The following is a 20906-nucleotide window of genomic DNA, read 5'->3' on the forward strand; positions in this document are numbered from 1 at the left end:
GTTACTTCGGAAAATGCATTCTTCTCAATTTCCCTCAGAGAGGAGGGTCCAAGCACTTCATATCCCCCAGGGATGGGCAGCTACTGTCCTCACTCTAAGCAGTTGTAAACCTCCCGCTCTGTGTCACAGGAGAGTCCGAAGGACCTTAATTATCTTGCCATCTGCCGAAAGTCATGCTAGTCCACTGGGCTGTGACAACGTGCTGGGTGGATTTAGCATCAGAAAGTGGCAAGAACTCAGAACCCTAGTAGGACTTGTGTGTGCCAGAGTGGGGGTGATAAAATCCAGGAAGAATCAGGGGCCTGCCACACTGAGGAAGGAGTCAGGAGCAGTGAGCTGGGGGCCTGGCTCCACATTCCTTCCACAGTAAAGGACCATTTGTTGCATCTTCTACCCCTTAGTGCTGAGACAGAGGCACAGGGTTTGGTGGCCTGTCTGGGTTTGGGAAGTGCATGCATTGTACTTAGTATAGTCCTCCAACCCCTGGGTCATGGCTGCCAGTTTCAAGTGGATCCCGCGCGCGTGCACACACACACACACACACACACACACGCAGAGCCCGGTTCGGGCTTTGCTGCAATCTGCATTGCCACCCAGGCTGTATACAGGGCAGGGCAGTGAAGAACACTGTGGGGTCTCAGGCCAGCCCCGTAGGAGGTTACAGCACAGCGCTCTGGGGGCCTGGAGTGAGGCCGCGCTTTCCACGGCAGAGACCTGCTCCCGCTCCTGGGGGGCTCCTGGGCCCTGGTAGAGCCGGAGCCCCTGGTGATGGGACACTAAGAGACAGAGCCCACATTGCTGTCTCCTCAGGAGCTGGGCGTTATCAGACCCATGGAGTCATCAATTCAGATGGGCGCCGTAGCGACTCACCTTACTGGAACTGACGTCTACTGAGGAAGGGGTTTGCCTGTCCTGACTGCAGTGTATCCTCTAATACAATCAGGCTCCGACCCAGAGAACATCTGCTCCGTTTTCATGGTCTCTCGTAACATTGCCTCAAAGACTCTTTTGGTAAAGGCCACGGACACTTGACCATGGGACCTACTCACCCTCCTGGCTCAGTCGGTGGAGCATGCAACGCTTGATCTCAGGGTTGTAAGTTCGAGTCCCACGCTGGGTGTAGAGATTACTTAAAAATAAAATCTTAGGGGTGCCTGGGTGGCTCAGTCGGTTAAGCGACTGCCTTCGGCTCAGGTCATGATCCTGGAGTCCCGGGATCGAGTCCCGCATCGGGCTCCCTGCTCAGCGGGGAGTCTGCTTCTCCCTCTGATGCTCCCCCCTCTCATGCTTTCTCTCTCTCATTCCCTCTCTCAAATAAATAAATAAAATCTTAAAAAATAAAATAAAATCTTAAACAAAGCTACCCAGGCCTGGGCACCAATGGGTAGAAGTGGGATAGCCTTCTCTCGCCATCACAGTCGAATTGGTACTTCTCTTTCCTACATCCCAGGGTCAGTTAGATCGGAGGTTATGGTTTCCGGGGGCCGGGGGATGCTTTCCCCAGGGGACCCAGTAAGGGTCCAGTGAACTGGAATCCGTGGCTATCGCATGGTCACGTTGAGGTCTCTGTGTGAGTTGATAATCAGGCAAAGAAAGGAGCTATTACACTGGTGGAGATTATTGACCCTGATGATCATAAGGAGATAAAGAGGAGTATGTCCGGGACCCAAGAGATTCCCTGGAGCTAACTTTGGGGCCTCAGGATACCAGTGAACAGAGATTGTAGCAAACACGGCCTGACAAGGGCAAGGCAACTAAAGCCTCAAATCTTTTGTTTTTTAAGGATTTTTTTAAAAGTCATCTTTACACCAAACATGGGGCTTGAATTCACAACCCCGAGATCAAGAGTCCCATGCTCCACCAACTGAGCCAGCCAGGCACCCTTGCAGACTCAAGTCTTTGATGATAAAGGTGTGCATGATACTACCCAATTAGACCAGCTAAAATGCTGGCCACAGGTAAGGCAAATTTAGAATGAGTGAAGGAAGGAGGGAGGGAAGAGTCTGCAGCCTCAGGACCGGCTACAGCACGCGGACTGTGGCCCCGTAGTCTTCGAAGCCTGGTCTGTCCCTAGAAGCAGCATCCTAGGAACTTGTTAGAAATGCACATTCTTGGGCCCCGCTCCAGAATCAGAACTCTGGGGGTGGGTCCTCACGGTCTGTTTCCACCAGCCCTCTAGGAGATTCTGATGCGCTGGAACTGAGAGCCACCCCTGTAAGCTGTCCGACTCACCCCACTGTGTGGAGTCCTTCCAGGCCCCAGCGCCTTGAAGGAGCTGCCTGCAGTGGTTTGGACGCAACAGAGGACTGCTCGGAGCGGGGCCTGGGCTGGGCTGTGTCAGCTGCTAGGCACCATTCAGGTCCTTTCAGCCGCACTTTTCCCTCCAGCCCCGGAGGCCGTGACCGTTTCCACTCGAGTTTGGACAGCATCATGCAGGTCCTACTTGACCGCATCTTGTCTCGGGCCAATGCTCTGGACTCTTCCGTCCCTCGGGCTTTCCTGACACTAAGGCGTGGGAAGCTCCGGGAGCCCATCTGACACTCGCACAGCCTCATCTGCAGATGTTCTTCCAAAACAGGGCTCCAGTGGTGCCTTGGGGTGGGGTAGTACTTAAACACAATCTGGAACTGCAGGGCAGGTGACCGCCTGGGACCGCTCCTGACCAGCGGTGAACAAGAGCTGGTGCGACAGTGCTTTCCCCTTTTGCACCCTGGGCGTCAGACACCCGAGATGTGCTTCCCGAGGCCCATCAGAGCATCCTGCAGGACTGAGCACCAACCACCCGGAGCACTGGCTGATTTGTGTGGACTTTTCCTGTTTCCCTCCCAGCCCCTCCCTCCTCTCCAGGCTTGTTTCCCCAAAAGCTACTAGGCTCTGTTTGGGAGGAACCCAGTCCAGAACCCCTAGCTGCCCAGAATGCTCTTGGCCGGCTTTCCGCGGGTCACCCCTGCTTCCTACTCAGATCTCAGACTGTCCTCTACTCAGCGTGGCCTTTCACAATGGTCCCATCCCAGGGAGTGAGCCTCTGATATCAGATGACCTGGTTTGCATTCTCTGGATAGCATCTGTCACTATCTCATGTTTTTCTTACAGCATTTTTTTTTTTCGTCAATGCCTTTGTCCAGCCCTAGAATATACTGCACAGGAGAGCAAGGGCCCGGCCCAGCTCATTCTTTGCTCTTTCCTCAGTACCTTGAACAGTGCTGGCCCATGGGAGGCACTGGATAAGTATTTCTTGATTAAATAAATGAATGAATGCTAGAGTTTGAGAACAAGAGAGCAAATCTAGACTTTTTTTGGGGGGGGGGAAATGCATATCTTAAGTTTAAATTTATTTAAAAATTACAAAAATGTCCCCACCCAAGTTGTCCATGAAAAAATTTAAAAGCAGCAACAATGCTCTTGGTTAATGTCCAGCAGTTTAACGCAATTTATAAAATTGAACAAAATTTAGATGTCTGTCTGATGCCTCTATAGACACGGGACCCTTTCTTTAGGTCCCTTTCTTTAGGGTCTGGTAGTATCATTATCGGGACACTTTCCAAAGCCTTTTTCCTTTGGACTCTGTGTAAAATGATCCGATAGACTCCCGTGATGGAGCTCCGGGCTCCTCTCCCGTGGCTGTTCCGGATGTGCTCTTCTGTAATACCCAAATATTCCAAAGTGCTTTTGACCTCGTTTTCTTCTTCTTTAAGGGTGCTGGTTTCGGACAAATGTTTGGGATCCAGTTGGAAAGGCTCCAGAGGGGTGGGGTAGGGCACCCCTTGCATCCACTCATTGTTCATGATGGAGTCGATCCCGTGCCTGTCGGTGGGTATGGGCTGGAGGACGCCGCGGATGAGGCGGAGGCAGGGCTCGGACACGTGTGGAGGCACGCTGTATGCGCCCTCCAGGATGCTCTTCTTCAGCTTGGCCACGGTCTCTGCCCGAAAGGGCATGGTGCCCGTCACCATGAAGTACAGGAGCACCCCCAGGGCCCAGATGTCCACATAAATGCCGACATAATGCTCGTCTCGGAAAAGCTCGGGCGCAGCGTACGGAGGCGACCCGCAGAAAGTGTTGAGCATTTCGCCTTTTTTACTTACTGTGCTGAATCCAAAATCACCCACCTTCACACAAGTATTATTGGTATAAAATACGTTTTCTGCCTTCAGGTCTCTATGAATAATTTGGTTCTCATGCTGTGGTAGAAAACATAGGGAAAAGTCATCATTTCCAAGGTATAATACCAACATAAAAAAAAAAATAAATGCATCAGTTGCTTGAAACAGTGAGGTGATGATGGGGTAATAACAGGAGTTCAATGGATGTCACCTTAACTCAGATCTGCAAACCTCCAGAGCTGCCCTGTCCTAACCCTGAGCAAACATAACACCCACACGGCCCCCAAACAGACCAAAGATTCTGTTCTTCGGTGGGGCAAAGGTTGGAGTCTGTCCCACACATGTGACTCAGGAATTAGTGCCAGAAATGAGGTCTGGATCTTTCGAAACTGCGTATTCTGAAACACAGTGAAAATAATCTTTCAAATTTGAGGCCATAAATGTTCTTTTCTGGCTGAGCAGTCTCTTGACTAGGGCTAACACCAAAGGTTTAGAACCCTCCCCCAATTTTTCAACCATGCTCTTTTGTGGGGGTTGGGGGGTCGGGGTCTCCTTTATCTTTATAGAGTTCAGTAGAAAGAAAGAGGCTACATTCGGCAAGGTTCTAGCAGCAGGTCCCACTGAGGGTGGCAAGCGCATGCCCCACCCCCACTCTCACGTTCTGGATCCAGACAGACAACCTTGGGACCCCTGACTTCCTTAGTCCCAAGGGCTCTTGGGAGATGGTTTAATGTTACTTTGCTGGGCTTTCTGGGGTAAGAATCCAGGCTTTGGAGCATGATGGTTTGGTTAATTCTAGGTTCAACAATAGCAGCTGTGTGATGTGTTTTCTTTCTTTGTAAAATGACATACCGACAGCCACCTCACAAGATCGCTCTGAGGAGGGCGGGGGTGCTGTATCTGCAGTGCTCAGCAAGGGCCTGGCACAGAGTCAACACACTCCGTGGACCCTGGATCTACAGCCATGATTCTCTCTTCCTCTCCTCAGAGACCAGGTAGCTGGGAGAAATGTCAGGGCACAGAGCTGCAGAGGACTCAGCCTGGTTCTCTTCTGCTCTCCTGCCCAATTTCTTTTCTATGGAGGATATGGAAGACTCTTCCCATCTGTTCTATTGCTTGATGTGGGTCCTGCCTGCTCCTTGGCCCTGGGAAAGTTCACGGCAGCATAGGACCACTTGAATGCCAACCCGTGGCACCTCAGGTCTGAAACACCCACCGCCATTACAGTCGGGCTCTTCTCTCTTGCTCAGTTTTTTTCCTCCCCTTCTCTCTCCTGATGCATATCTTGGGTCCCTAGGTCACTAACTTCCCTCTAGTAGTTTGTCCAGAAAGTCATTGATCCCAGCCTCACCCCACAGCATCCAGTCAGAGGAACGAACTAGAAACAGCCTCTCAGCTCACACAGACCCCAGACAAGTGTGTTTTTTCTGCCAACTGGGTAGAGGACAGCCCAGACTTCTGGACTAATGGAGCCACAGAGGTGGTGGTCAGGCCCGCGTGCCAAGCTCCTCTGTGTGCGTGACAGTATGGCCAGTGGCGGAGGGGGCACAGGAGAACCAGCTCTTGGAGGAACTAGGGCGTGTGCTTTAGGAGTCCAGACTTACCTAAAGAAATAATCGGAGAACTAAAGTAAGAATGACATCACCAAGTGTTAATCTGCTGAGCATGGAGGTGGCCAGAGCTGGAGGGATTCACCAAAGGCAAGAAGGGTCTGTGTGAGCTGACGTGAGATTGAAGAAAATTCCAGACAGAGACAGCTGAGTAGGGACATGAAGGGTGGATAGGATTTGGAATGTGAGACACGGTAAGAGGGGAGAGAGCATCCTACACACACAGGCAGGTAGACAGGGCCAAGCAGCAGTGAGGAGCCAGCTCTCTGGTAATGGAGGATAGGTGTGGAGGAATGGCTGTGGCCAGGGCCTGGTGAGGGTCATCCCACTACTCGGAGCGACTCCTGCCAACTGCCTCAGAAGCCAGGAGGCTGCCGTGTAACTGGAGATACCTGGGCGTTGCTTCAGAGGCTAAAAGTGTGATCTCATCCAAGCTTTGGACTCTCACAGAAGGGACTCCTGTCAGCCCTCACAGGACTAAAGCCTTCCAGGATGCTTGGATGCAGGTGAACCAAAGCCCATGCTCCCACTGTGCGGAGTGTGGGAGCAAGACTCCACTCCTCACCCCCACTCACCATGTGCTTCACAGCAGACACAATCTGGGAGAAGATGAGCTTGCTTTCCGGCTCCGAGAGCTTCCCTTCTGTGCTAATTTTTCCAAAGAGCTCCCCACCTCCTGCATACTCCATCACCAAGTGGAGCTTGGATAGGGTCTCCACAACTTCGTACAGACGGATGATGTTGGGATGGTGCAGTTTTTCCATGCTGGAAATTTCACGGGATAGTAGCCGTTGGGTTTTCTGGTCTAACTTGGTCTTGTCCAGGATCTTAATGGCCACCTTTTCTGGGAGGGAAAAAAAAAAAAAAGTCAGGGGCAGTGCCAGTGTTCCTGGGTGCATAGAGAGATTTAGAACTGGAGGGGACCTAGATTGGCCCCTTGATTTCACTAGACACAGAAGGTAAATGGCTGTTCCCAAGCTCACAGAGCTTGTCAGCGGTGATGACAGCAATTCTTAAGTTGAGATCAGGGCTCATCCCTTGGATCAGCGTGAGTCTTCCACGCACAGATTTTGATGCCAACTCCTGCCTTCCAAGGAAGTTTCAGTTTGATCTTTATCCAGTTTTCTGGATAAAGTTAAAGCTTCTTTTCTTAGCCCAGGTCAGACCCAACCCACGCCCTCTGCCTCCTCAGGCATCACCCCTGTTCACAGTTTCCACCACTGCGCACACAGCTCCATTCCAACTGTTACACAACTGTTTGTCCCTCCTAAAAAGGGACTGAACATCCCTGCCTGGGGCCTTTCCCCTATATGGATCATTTCCTCTGCCTGGCTCACCACTGCTTCCCTGTTCTTTATGCAGGTAACTCCTGATGAGCCTTGCGGACTAGCCTCGGAACATTCAGATTCTGTGTATTCTCTGTCCGATGATCTGAGCACACTGGCCTATAAATGTTGATTCCTTGTCTGTCTCCCCCTCCTACCCCTTCCTGTGTGGCTATATTTTATCTGACTTTGTCCATGCCAGGCACATAATGTCACGGTGCAGGCCACAGCGGCGCTCAGCGTGTGCGGAGTCCCGGGGAGGGCACGAGCAGACGGACCCGCAGCGGGACCCGCAGCTGTAGGGAGGGGTCGCCAGTCCGATCGTTCTGGACTGTAGTTTGCTATTATGTATTGAGAGCCCTAAGAATGGCTGCACGTTTTGACCCAGCCATTTCACCTCTGGCAATTAATCTTAAAGAAATAATCTGACACGTGTACAAGACAGGACGTGGAAGAAGACTTCTGTGATATTGGGAACAGCATCCAGCAAGACAAAGGGTTAAAATGAAGTCTGGTTCATCTATCTCTGTAACAGTACACCATGCAGCTATCCACATAACGATGTGGATCTTTATCTGTTGAAATGAAGAGATGTTCAATAGAGAACAAGTGAGAAAAAATACAAGTATCCATTTGCATACATTTACATTTATATAAATATACAACTGCATACAAAAAAATCTGGCAACTTATGCACCAAAATGTTTAGATAATAGTTATTTTATTAATAAGGGGATCATGGGGCGCTTGGGTGGCTCAGTCGGTTGAGCATCTGCCTTCGGCTCAGGTCATGATCCCAGAGTCCTGGGATTGAGTCCCGCATCGGGCTCCCTGCTCAGTGGGGAGCCTGCTTCTCCCTCTGCCTTTCACCCTGCTTGTGCTCGCTCTCACTTTCTCTCTAATACATAATAAATAAAATCTTTAAAAAACAATAAGGGGATCATGGGTGGTTTTTAAAAATTTTTTTTACTTACCTGTATTCTCTAATTTTCCTACGATTAATTTATACAATTAACATAAATTGTGTAATAAAAGTGGTTAATGTTTGAAAATGATGAATCTATTCCAAAGTAAACAATTCATTTTTTGGTTCGAATTGGACCAGACTTTCTATGAGGTGAGGAAAGAAGTTTCCAGGCAAGTAAAGGGGAAAACAGGATTGCAAGGCCCCCTTTGACCCACTTGCAAAACAACTGTTTTGAAGAACTTTGGCACAGTGGTTGTGGGCGTGAAAACAGATGCGGCTGGTTTGAAATCGGAGCACTGTTGGTATTAAACGTAGGTCCATTAGCGCTTCTGGAATGGAAAGGGGCAGGGTCCGCTGGCGTCTGATGTGACCACGCTTGCTCTGGTGGAGGCAATACTGGGGAAGAAGGAGACGAGCCATAAGCGAGCAGAACCCTTGGGGCTTACATAACCTCTGCAGGCAGAGCCCCAGGGACGGACATCCCCCCCCCCCCCCGCCCCCAAGCCTGGAGGCATGCCGCCGCCCAGCTCGTGGCTTTTCAACCGTTCAGTGTTTAGGATTAAGATTCACTTCACCTGCTTAGAAAGAGAAACTTGGTTTGGGTAGCCTGTTAGGTGAGCTGCTCTTTTAAGGGCGGGAATAAAGAGCTCCATCCTTGAATCCGGCAGATGGCCTGCAGAAGAGCCCGCTGCCGGCCTCCCTCGATCCTGACCCCGACTTCCGTGAGGGCGCGCGTCCCCTCTGCTGCTTGGCCGGCGGCCACACACTGTCTCCCACATTGCGAGCACCCAACAACCAGGTCATGGTGCAGTCAGGCTGATGTCACAAGCCTCCCTGGAGCGCAATCCTAGTCTTATTTTTATTCTATGTTTGAGTGGTTCTTGGCAAGGCTGCCGTCCCAGGGTAGGACCAGAGTAGGACAGGAGAGGAGCTGGGAGGCGGGGGACTTCTTTAAACTCTGCGCCCTGGGCACCCCGGGGCCTCACGCTCCTCCCCACCTGCTCCCTCCACTTTGTGTTAAATCAGACTATTGCCATGCTTGGATATCCACATAAATGGATAATCATAGAACACATTTTAAAAAGCCCTGGTATTCGGAATGGTTGCTAAGTGGCAGAAACTGCTCTTCCACGAAGAGCGAGGTCTCCACATCCACTCTTTCCACAAGTGTTCAGTGAGCACAGGTGAGCACCTACTGTGCACCAGGCAATGAAGAAGACACTGTCCCTACTGTCCAGTGAGGGACAGAGACTTTGAGAAACGCCCCTATTACAAGTGCAGCCCAGGGGAGGAAGGAGTACAGGCAGGAGAACGGCAAGGCCTTTCTGGGAAGGGACACTTGAGCTGCGGCCACGAGGTGAGGAGGGAGGCCCAGCATGTGGCTGTGCGAGCCACAGGCCTGGGTGAGGGACGACCTATGTGTTTGAGGACGGGAGGGGAGCCCACTATGCTGGACACAGAGGATGAGGGGAGTGGGCCCAAACCAGCCTGTGTGGTCGGCAGGGTCGGAAAATCCAGGGCCTTGGAGGCGGTTTCAAGAAAGGCAGCCTTTGTCTGTAGGACAGTGGCAGACGGTCCACAGTTTCAAGGGAGGGTCTGATCGTCTGATTTCTGTGTCAGAATAAGTACTCTGGCTGCACTGTGGGGAATGGATAGACGAATGGGCCTGAGAGCAGGCTGGTGGTTTAGGAGGTGATTACGTCAGTGGCACAGACGGGACTCTCGCGTGCTGCCAGGGGAGAGAGAGAGTAGACACATTTGAGAGTAGCCCTCCCCTTCTCCCAATCGAGTTAAGAGTCTGACACAGGTCCCGTGTAGTGGGCAGCTCACTCCTTAAACTAGGACTTGCAAACTCAAATATCTCGAGAGGCCAGGGTGGGGATAGGGCGGCAAGCTTACTGTAAGGCAATAGGGAGTAGGTGGGGATGCCGGAGTCCTGAGGAGTACATGGCCAGGGGCAAACTCCACCCCAGACAGTTGTCCCTGTTTGGAATGTAGACTCAGTGTTGTTCAGTCTGATTTTTTCAAGAGAAGCCAGACATCTGAAAAAAATTTCTTTTAAGATTTTATTTATTTATTTGACAGAGAGAGCACAAGCAGGGGGAACGGCAGAGGGAGAGGGAGAAGCAGACTTCTCGAGGCAGGGAGCCCGATGCGGCGCTCGATCCCAGGACCCTGGGGCCATGACCTGAGCCGAAGGCAGACGCTTAACCATCTGAGCCACCCAGGTGCCACAGACATCTGAATTTTTATGCAAATATTCCAATCACTAAGGGTCAGCAAAAATTCAAATTTTTAGACCTAGAGTGGACCAAGCAAAATATGTCTGTAGGACCAAAGGGACAAGGGGAGAAAATAGATACTAGAACACAGAGTGCTGTGTAGAGAAACTTGCCGTGAGAGGAGCTGAGACCTTCCTTCCAGACACACAGCCAGGCTGAGCCAACCTTATAGTGAGAGGCTGGGAGAACAGAGATCAGGCCCTCCCTCTCCTTCCTGTGGTCCCCTGCAAGAGACCAAAGCCAACTGGAACCCAGAGAACTAAGGAGACTTGATGTAGCCTGGGCAGAGGGCAGAATGAGGGAGGAGAGTGGATCTGGAAGGTCGCTGGCAAAGCAGGCTTACAGGGTAAGTGTGTGGGAGGCAATGTGGTCATAAAGCAAGGGGGTGTGCCCCTAGTTTGGGGTCAGGGGACACTTGGAGGCTTTCTCTGGAATCCGACCGTTAGCTAGAGGAAAGTAGAGAAGAGGCGATGGGGGAGGTTCTAATGGTAAGGATGTGTAGGAGAAAAGGTCTCGGAAGCAGGAAAGACCTTGATACCTTAAAGTATTTGTCTATATACCTTCTGATTGGCTTTCTTTATCAATAAAATGTTTTTGAGCACTGCTCTAATACATATATATATATATTTATAAATTATATACATGTACTAATATATACATTTTAAATATATATAATCATAGAAATTAAAAAGATAGAATGACAAATAAATATAGAGGGAAATTCTAATATTGCCTTCCCTCACCCAGTGAATCATTTTGGGCATCCCCTAGGGAATGCAGACCCTACTTTGGAGACCACTCAGGGTCACCAATGACCTCCAAGTTGCTAAAACTGATGGTCAGTTCTTAGGCTTTATCCCTCCCCCTTGAAACAACTTTACCACTTGGTTTCTAGGGCAACACACACTCCTGGCATTTCTCCTAGCTCTCTTTTGTTTTTTTTTATTATTGAAGTGTAGTTGAATATGATGTTATATTCGTTTCAGGTGGACCACACAGTGATTCAAGTTCCACACATGACTTAATGCTCACCTCGGTAAGTAGTCACCATACAACATTAGATATCATTAACTATATGCCTATGCTGTGCTTTTCCTCTTCATGACTTATTTATTTTATAACTGGAAGTTTGTAGCTCTTAATCCCCTTCACCTATTTTACCCATTCCCCATCCTCATGTCTGGCAACCACCAGTTTGTTCTCTGTATTTATTTTTAAAGATTGAGTTATTTATTTTAGAGAGAGTGCATGTGTGCAAGTGGGGGAGGAGGCAGAGGGAGAGGGAAAGAATCCAAGGAGACTCCCTGCTGAGCGCAGAGCCCATGGGGCTCGATCTCACAGCCCTGAGATCATGACCCTAAGATCATGACCTGAGCCAAAATCAAGAATCAGATGCTCAACCGACTGAGCCACCCAGGCACCCAGTGTTCTCTGTATTTAAGAATCTGTTTTGGGGAAAAAAAAAAAAGAATGTTTGTTTTGTTTTTAGATTCCACATATCAATGAAATCACATGGTATCTGTCTTTTCTCCTGCCTCTCCTACTTCCAAGGCTCCTTTGCTGTATCCTTTTCATCTCTGCAGCCCCTGAATGTTGGCTACCTGAAGGCGTCGTCCTTGGATTCCTTCCCTACAATCATTTCCTTAGTGATTCCAGATGCATAAACATGTCTGCCTGTATGATCTCTCCCCTTAGTTGTCTTAGTTTGGATTCTGCCTGAAGCAGAGCCTGAGGCAGGGATTCAGGTGGACGAAGGAGGTAACCTGGGAAATATAGGTAGAAGAATGAGGAACGGAGATGGGAGAAGAAAGATGGCCAGGAAATGGTGTGTTACCAAGCAAGTACCAGTCAGCCCTGCTAAGAGTTACTGTGCCTAAATATCACGAGAAGAACTGGGGTATTTATATATCAACCACTGCCAGTAATTGGTGTCGGCTGCTCTGGGGGATATAAACTCCCATCTATTTCTGGCCTCCCACACATTCGGGAAGAGCAGGCTCCAGCAGCTAGAGAGAGCCCAGAGGCTAGGAGATGGTGAGACTGGCACGTGGAGGTCAGGCTTGCATGCACTGACGTGGTAATGTGCTAGGAGACGTGATGTGTGTGTGTGGGAGACACCCACAGCACCTGCCATATATGTGTAATAGATGTGTAACAAGCATGCACGACAGAACATGTTCAATATTGTGCTCCTGATCTCCCCCCACCCCAAACCTGCCCCTCCTACGGTCTTCCTGATGTCAGCAAATGGACACTCTAGTCTTATGCTTGTCTAGACCACAAATCTTTGAATATCTGAGTCCTCTTTTACATCCCACTTTGAATTCGTCAGCAGATCCTGTTATCTCTACCTTCTAGACACAGCCAGAATCCAGCCACTTCTCAGCACCCCACTGCTGCCTTCCTGCTCCAAGCCACTGTTCTCTCTTGCCTGGATAATTGCAATAGGCTCCTCACTGATCTCTCTCTTTCTGCCTTCGACGCCTTCAGTCTATTTTCAACAGAGCTGCCGGGGTGATCCTATTAAAGCATAAGCCAGATCATGTCACTTCTCTGCTCCCTCAGAGGGCTCTGGTTTCACTCAGAGGAAAAGCCAGAGTCCTTCCTATGACATAATGACCCCACATGATCTGGTCACCGCTGTCCCCTGGCCTCAGCCCCCTGACCATTCCTGGAGTACCACAGGCACCCTCCCTCCTCAGGCTTGCTGTCCCCTCTGTCTGACCACTCTCTCCCCTACATCGGTGGCCAGAGAACGTATTTCTTTCAGGTCAGTAATCACCCCCTCAGTAAGGCTGTCCTGGCCAACTTATCTAAAATGTGGCCCTCACTGTTCCCTATGCCCCCCTTGATTTCCTTCTTATCACTTATCACTAAACAGAGTGAATACTTTCCTGACTTGTTTTTGTCTGTCTCTCCCCACTAGAATATAAGCGCCATAGGACAGAGATTGTTGTCTGTTTTGTTCATTGCTGTATCCCCAGTCCTTAGAAGAGTATCTGTTACCTACACAGTAGGTGCTCAACAAATCTTTGTTGAGTGAATCTCACCAGCCCCACAAGAACCCAGGGTGAGTCTTATCATCGCAGAGTAAACTCAATTTGGCACTTGGCTCTTTCATTTACTATTTTGTTCCAGGCACCTTCCATGTTACCATAGACTCTTCAAATCCTGATTTTTAATGGCTGTATAACCTTCCACCCAGCATATATGCTTTTATTTACCTGACCATTCTTATGTCGTTGGATCACATCAGTGATTTCTAGTCCTTTGTGCTATAAATAAGACCACAAGGAGCATTTTTGAGTTCTAGTATTTCTAATATTAGACTTATTTTTAGGATGGATTCACCAAAGCCACTAAGTAACCATTTTTAAAATAAGAAAACAAGCTTTAATTGCTGTTTTAATGAATGTTGTTCAAAGGAGATATTACTACTTTAAAGTCTGTGGGCCTTCTCTATGAAGCTTGACTCAAGACTGAGTTAGTCCCCAGTCCTGTCCGCCAGGAGAGGACAGCAGAGAGGACCTACCAGAGAATACTGCCATGCAACGCTCCCTCGAAAATCTCTTCCCTGCCACTTCTGGGTTTTCACAAGAAGTTCTATACTAATTCCCCAAATATTTGTTGAATAGTTATTATTTATAACCCATGTGGGGAAATTCTAAGGATCAAAATGCTGCAGTGACACCAAGGAGCCTGTGACCAGAACACCCAATATTTTCACTCTCCCCTGGATTTGTTAAGCCCCAAAGCTTTATTTCCCATTCATATTTCTTTTGGGCTCCAAGGTGGCTGTTGGACTCCATGACCTTCATGTTCCTCCAAGTCAGTGCTTCCAAATCTTTACTCTCAAATCCATTTCTTCTCCTACAGTCACTCTTCACTGCTGAGTCGTTAAAGCAGGAAACCTGGGGGTCACCTTCAATACCTTTTCTCCTTCCCTGCTCTTACCCATGCAATTCACCACAGGGTTTTCCAATATTCTGAAATATTTCTCAAATGCATCCCCTTTTCTCCATCCTTTCTGTCACTTCTTTTTAAAAAACATTTTTTTGTGGGGTGAACAAATCTTTTTTTTTTTTTTTTTTAAGATTTACTTATTTGAGAGAGAGAGAGAGGGAGAACAGGGGGAGGGGCTGAGGGAGAGAGAGAATCTCAAGCAGACTCCCAGATGCCCATGAAACCCAACACAGGGTTCAATCCCACGACCCCAAGATCATGACCTGAACCAAAATCAAGAGTCAGACGCTCAACCAACTGAGCCATCCTGGTGCTCGTCTGTCGCTTCTTTAGTTGAGATGGACATCATCATTCATCTGGACCATTAGACTAATATTTTTTCTGACTTCTCTGACTTTTGTCACACCCCAGCTTCAATTTGCTTTCCTCACTGAAAACTCATATAAATCACCTGTATAAATTGCTTGCTTAAAGCTCTTCAGTGGCTCCCCAGTACCTAAATGACAAACCCCAAATATGCAAGAAGACTCTCCATGATCTAGTCCCTGCCTGCATCACTCTCTGTGTCCCCCTGCTTCATTCATTTTAAATCTCCAAAGACTCCCCTCCCTGGCTCATAGCTCCATGCCCTTCATAAACCTCAAGACCTACTATGAGCCTGTCCTGCTCAGCGACCCTTTCCTTCTGCCCTCAGGCACAGCGGAGCACACCCTTTGGCCTTACTCTGTGGCAGCACCTGCCAATTACATCCTGTCTCCGTGACCTACTGTGAGTTCTTAACAGGCTAGAACTGTATCTTACTCATCTCTGTAAGGCCCAGAACAAAATATGGGCCCAGGATAGTTTATTGTATTTTTAAAAAGGAAGGTGGCGGGGGCATGAATGAACTAAGTAAATTGAGAGAAAAGAAGGGTTCTAGAAATGTGAGACTAGAGTGACAGACAGGAAGACCAGGGAAGAAGAGGCAAGGAAGGACAGCAACAGAGAAAGGGACAGGCACCCGAAGCCTCATTTACTTTTGTTTGGGACAACAGATGGAACATAAAATATTCAGAAGCTGAGTGCATCATCTCTTTTGAGAAATTTCTAATCAGCTTAAAAGGGGACTCATAGCTGCCCTATCAGCTTGCAAGGCCCAGGGGAATCTGAGCTGGTAGCTATAAAAATAAACTCCAGCCGACAGGGGCCTCTCCTGGAGCCTTCTTTCTAGAGATCCATCCAGAACAGCTGGGGCCCTTTAAAAACTACCGTCCTGGGAGCTGCTCCCGGCACCCAAACCCTCTGCTCTCCTGGGAACCCCTCCACTGTCTCATCTAGGCTGTCCACATTTCCTAGACAACCTGATGACAATTCTGGGCCAGCTGGCTTTGAATGGGGACCATATTTATACAAGTTCTGTCACATGACACCATCTGATGTAGCCGGGCAGTGGGACAGCTATTTGAAATGCCCAGCGTGGCTTTCTAAGCCGCTCACTAAGCCACTTCACTCTCGTTCCCTTTTCAGAGGTGAAGATTTTGGAGGCATGTGGCATCTATCTTTCCATCCCAGTCAGATCAAGGTGGCCAAATGTCCCCCCTCCTTCTCTCAGCCAAGTCTCCCAGTCCGGGACTCCACCTCCCACTACCTGAGCACCCCTCTCTCTCCTGAGCCCTCACATCCGTTTGCATCTGGGCTCCCCCCTGCACCCTTCTCAGCTGCTTTGTCACCTTCCTGCGCCTTCCTAATTAGGGGCTCACCAAAGGCAGAACCGCAGGAGAGAGGTGGGGTGCAGCTCTAGGACCAGGCCTTTACGGGATGGGCCCACAAGTGAGGCACAGGCTGCATTTCTCTGTTGCTCAGTGACCTGCCCTTGCGTTTTCTGTTGCTTAAACGTGCTCGTTGACCTGATTTTCCCCACCGCCTGTGCTTTGGGCCTCCCTCCCCTCTTCTGCACATATGTCCCATAGCCAGAGGGTGACGCTGAACCTTTGACAGTGGGGCTACGCTGTGGCATGTCAGCTGTGAGGAGTGCATGTGGGTGAGGCCACCAATGCACCCAGTTTGCACAGCAGGAAAAGGCCATGTTCTCTGGAACTCAGGGAGCTAGGATTCAGTTAATTTGCAATACTGCAGATGAGAAGCCTGTGGCATTCGAGCAGGAAGTCACTACATAAATCTCCGTTGTTTTGCTCATCTTTCTTCTGCCCTCCTCACTGAACAGCCTGTCTCCAGACTCAAGCCGCTTGCTTGTTCCTGGCTTGTGATTTCTCTGCTCAGCCTGTTATTGTCTCCACGGTGGACGTGTCCGTCGATTTGCTGTGCTCTCTGCGACTCTCCCCTCCCAGAGACACTGGTTGGGACCTCAGGCTCTGCTGACACGGCTGTGGGACGCGTGACCCTAGAGGCTGCCGCTGACCTGACGTGGGCATGCCCTTGAACTCAGCGGAGGCCTCTCATTGGTAGCCTGTCATTGGTTGGCTGGGGAGCAATCACATTCTCTCTCTTTAAAATGGGAGCTGGCCCAGAATAAAACTAGCGGTAAGGAGAAGGGTAATAACGCCAGGAGACCATGTAGACATGGGACTGGCAACCACCATTCCTGGCCAGGAGTCTTGTGACAGCTACATAGAGAAAGCCGCTCTGCAGAACGAAGTCTGAAGATGGAACACTTTCATCAAGGGAAGTAGAAATGAAAAACCGTGAGGACCCAGAGAAAGAGGAGATGGAGAGAGCACGATCTTGCCACTCACTCTGCTTCCCTGCTGTGGGTGCACAGAATTCCCCTGTCCACGATGCCCCCCCTTTCCACGTGAGCTAATTTGTGTAGGCTTCTGTTCCATGAACCCAATGATGTGTGACTCAGCAGGCCCAAAGAACCTAGACTTTTCTGAAATCAGATTAATAATAGCATTTAATGAATATTTACTGTGTGCCCTGTCTAAGCATATGGTAGATATCAATACATTGCATGTTTAAATTTTATTCATGAAGAAATTGAGGCACAGAATGATAAGGTCACTTGTTTGGTGTTACGCAGCAAGAGATAAAAAGAATAGGATGTTCCACCCAGGCCTCACTGATTCCAAAGCTAGGATCTTGCCACAATATTTACTGCATGCCCTTCTGCTACTTGAAGACACAGCTGTCACTGAAACCCTGAACAGGGAGAAGGACTGGCAGAAAGGAGGCTGCAAGATGAACCCACGCTAATTCTGCAAGGCGGAAGGACTAGATGAGGTCAGTGTTTCCCAAAGTGGAGCCTGTAACACTCATGGGGCACGGAATGATTTTCATGCAGGGAAACTGAATCACAGCATAAAAACATCATCCCCGTTTGAGTTATTCTTTAATTCTCCTAAGTAAGGCAAAGAGAAAGTCTCAGATTGGTTGTTGGTATGTTTTACTTCTGTTACTTGGCAATTTTCCTTGACAACTTCTTGAAAGTTTCTAATTAGCAAGAGTCAGTCTTAAAAGTTCTCACCATACACACAAAAATCCTAACTCTGTGAGGTGACAGATGTTTTAAGTAACCTCATTACAGTAATCATTTTGCAATATATACAGATAGAAAATCACTATGATGCATATCTTAACCTACCCAATGTTACATGTCAATTATGTCTCAATAAAACCGGGAAAATACATAAATAAATAATAAAACTTTTACATTTGTTGCCATTCTACCGGTTTTTTACCATTACCTTCTATTCATAGCAAGTGACATTGGTTTTTCATTATTTAAATAATATTACATTTCCTTTTGAAGTAAGTTTATTTAAGTAAAAAAATCGAGTTGTACCAATGATGGTTTCTCTGTGCCATGTGCTTTGGATGTCATTTCTGATTTTCCCAACAATTCTAAGAAAAGAATCATTATCTCTATTTTATGGCTGAGGCAACGAGGGACCACAGAGTAAGTGCCCAGTAAGAGACTGAAGCAGGATCTGGAACAAATTTGCCCGATTCTGAAGTGCCTGTTCTCCGCACTGCCGCATGCTGCCTCCTCACCACTGGAATCCAACACCTGAACCCACACTCGGGAAATAGCTCCAAGTTGGCCACTTGGCGGCGTTCGCTCGGACTTTCGCCTCGCAGCCTCTCTGCTGCACTGGACACGCTCTCCTTTCTGGGCTCCTCTCCCGGTTTGTCTTTACCCACCTTCTCCTCTCCCCTTCCTGAACATGCTCCTCCTCTCCCTGTGTCTTAGCTCCATCTTTCATTCTTGCTCCAGACCACGGGTCCCAATCAGATTCGCGTTACAGCACTAGATCTACCTCTGTGGGTAAAGTCAGCACGGTCCCTGGCTGCATTCTGTACGTGAGGAAGCAGAGGCTCCCAGAAGTACTGGCATTTACCAGGGCAAGTCAGGTGAGCAGCCGAGACGTGAGGACGTGTGGACCGAGACACTTGGGCTCCAAGCAAGATGGAAGGAGACTTGGAGCTCCAGTGACTTGGGAATATGTGTGCACATGTGTGTGTATGTGAGGGTGCTTCTTATGTAGGGGCCGAATATAGGGATGGGATTGGGGGTCAGAGGAGAAAAGAAAACAAACGACAACTCTAATATAAAAGAGCAGCCCCAGGGGCGCCTGGGTGGCTCAGTCGTTAAAGCATCTGCCTTCGGCTTGGGTCATGATCCCAGAGTCCTGGCATCGAGCCCCACGTCCAGCTCCCTGCTCAGTGGAGAGCCTGCTTCTCCCTCTCCCACTCCCCCTGCTTGTGTTCCCTCTCTCGCTGTGTCTCTGTCAAATAAATAAATAAAATCTTAAAAAAAAAAAAAGCGGCCCTGGATTTATGGTAGCAGGCTGGGGCCAAGGTGAGAAAATGTCGGTATAGAACTCACAGGGACAGGGGAGTCTGTGGGCTTTAGGAAGTTGGTAAATTATACCAAGCTGCAAGTGTTCTTTTCCTGCCTTACACTCCCTTATGATCATCTCCAGGCTTCAGCTAAGTTTCAGGTGACATGGGGAAGTGCCCACACTGGGCTGGGCCAGCAAAGGGCTGCTGGGCTCTCTGCATAGTTCCAGCCTGAGGGCAGAGTGGTGGGTGCTGCTGGTCTGGGGTCCAGAGTGTCCGGAGCCAAGCCAGCATGGGTCTTTGGTAGAAGCAAGGAGCCAAGCAACAATGAGAAGTGGCACAGAGTAGACCAGAGCAGAGAAGGTCCTGAGATCCAAAGCCTTTTCCCCAAATATAACAGAAGTAGCAGCCTTGAGTAAGGAGGGGGGCCTGAACCCTGCTATCCACTGACAGTGGCGACCTGGGAGGTCTCCTGTGCCATCCTGTCTCTCTCTCTCTCACACACACACAGAGGTTATAACTAAGGACTTGGGGGGTGCCTGGTGGCTCAGTCGTTAAGCATCTGGCTTCGGGTCAGGTCATGATCCCAGGGTCCTGGGATCGAGCCCCACATCGGGCTCTCTGCTCCGCGGGGAACCTGCTTCTCCCTCTGCCCCTCCCCCTGCTTGTATTCCCTCTCTCGCTGTCTCTGTCAAATAAATAAATAAAATCTTAAAAAAAAAAAATAAGGACTTGGAAGACGAGTTGCCTGGGAACCAGCCACACCCCACTCCAGTTCTCCAAGGCCTAAACTGGAGAGGACAGGGTCCCCTCAACGTTGAGTGAGTTCATCCACATGGTACAATAGGAGAGTTTTTAGAGTTAAAATCTTTCAAGATTGAACTGCCGACACTATATTTAACTTCTTTGGATCTCAGTTTTTTCTTATCTGTAAATGGAAATAAAGATACTGACCTCACAGTGTTCCTGTGAAAATCAACTGAGGGAACAATGGAAGGTGTGTGACCCTCAGGGCCTCGGTGATGTCGCTTCACCTGCTGCCCTGGCCCTGGCCTCCTAACCCCTTCCCCAGACCAGCTCCCAATACCATGGGAGATGATCCTGGAAGGTCAGATCCTACCTTTGGTTAGGGAGTGAATCCCGAGCTTGACTTGGGAAAAGTTCCCACTTCCAATTTCCCCTCGGATTCGGTAGAAGCCAATCCGTTTCCCCAACGTGATCTCTCTCACCACCTTCTCATCCTGGGACATGTCCTGTGTCAGCTTCTCAAAGGGTGTCAGCTGACGGGGCTGCCCCTCCTCCTCGTCCTTGCAGCGCTCCCCTGGACCGCCGCTTTCCACGCTCTCCCGCCGGTCCCACCTGGCATAGTGGGGTGTCACCAGGCCGCCTCCATTCGCGTACACCGCAGTCATCGTCCACCACAGGCTCACATCTCCGTCTCGGCCGAGAGGCACCGATGGAAGGCCGCGTGAGGAGCAGCGCCAAGGGCCCAGGGCGTGGGTGCGGGGCGTTAGGGCCTGCCGGAGCCCCGTGTCCCTGGCAGCTGGCCTGCCGGAGCCACGTAGTCTCGTGGCTTCAGGGAGAGGAGGGCTGAGGCGAACAGGCGTGCAGAGCTTGCCCAGCCAAGCCAAGAGCTGCCCCCCTCACTGCAGACATTTCGCACCTTCCTTCACAGTGCACTGCCCAGCTCTCACTGTCCCAGCACACACACATCCAGTTACCATAACCACTTCCCTGATCGGGCTCCAGGAACCTTCTGGCTGCCCATGCGGTCCGGTGCTCTGTGGTAGGTGACTGCGTCCCAGGACAAAGGCTCCAGTTTGCTATTTCCTTTGATGGCCCGAGAATCTTCCGCTCTGGTGTGTGAGAGCCCCAGG

General features: G+C 49.6%; 1 protein-coding gene across 1 annotated transcript; it reads right to left on the reverse strand.

The window, feature by feature from the left end:
- Positions 1-3411: 3411 nt before the first annotated feature.
- Positions 3412-20481, reverse strand: NIM1K (NIM1 serine/threonine protein kinase). The gene is made up of 3 exons (XM_021696610.1): positions 20150-20481; positions 6289-6557; positions 3412-4181 (listed from the first exon to the last, which is right to left on the reverse strand). The coding sequence occupies exons 1-3, from the start codon at positions 20439-20441 to the stop codon at positions 3432-3434; spliced, it is 1311 nt and encodes a 436-aa protein (XP_021552285.1). The 5' UTR covers positions 20442-20481; the 3' UTR covers positions 3412-3431.
- Between the last annotated feature and the right edge of the window lie 425 nt (positions 20482-20906).

Source organism: Neomonachus schauinslandi, chromosome 7, assembly GCF_002201575.2.
Source record: "Neomonachus schauinslandi chromosome 7, ASM220157v2, whole genome shotgun sequence".
Classification (NCBI taxonomy): domain Eukaryota; kingdom Metazoa; phylum Chordata; class Mammalia; order Carnivora; family Phocidae; genus Neomonachus; species Neomonachus schauinslandi.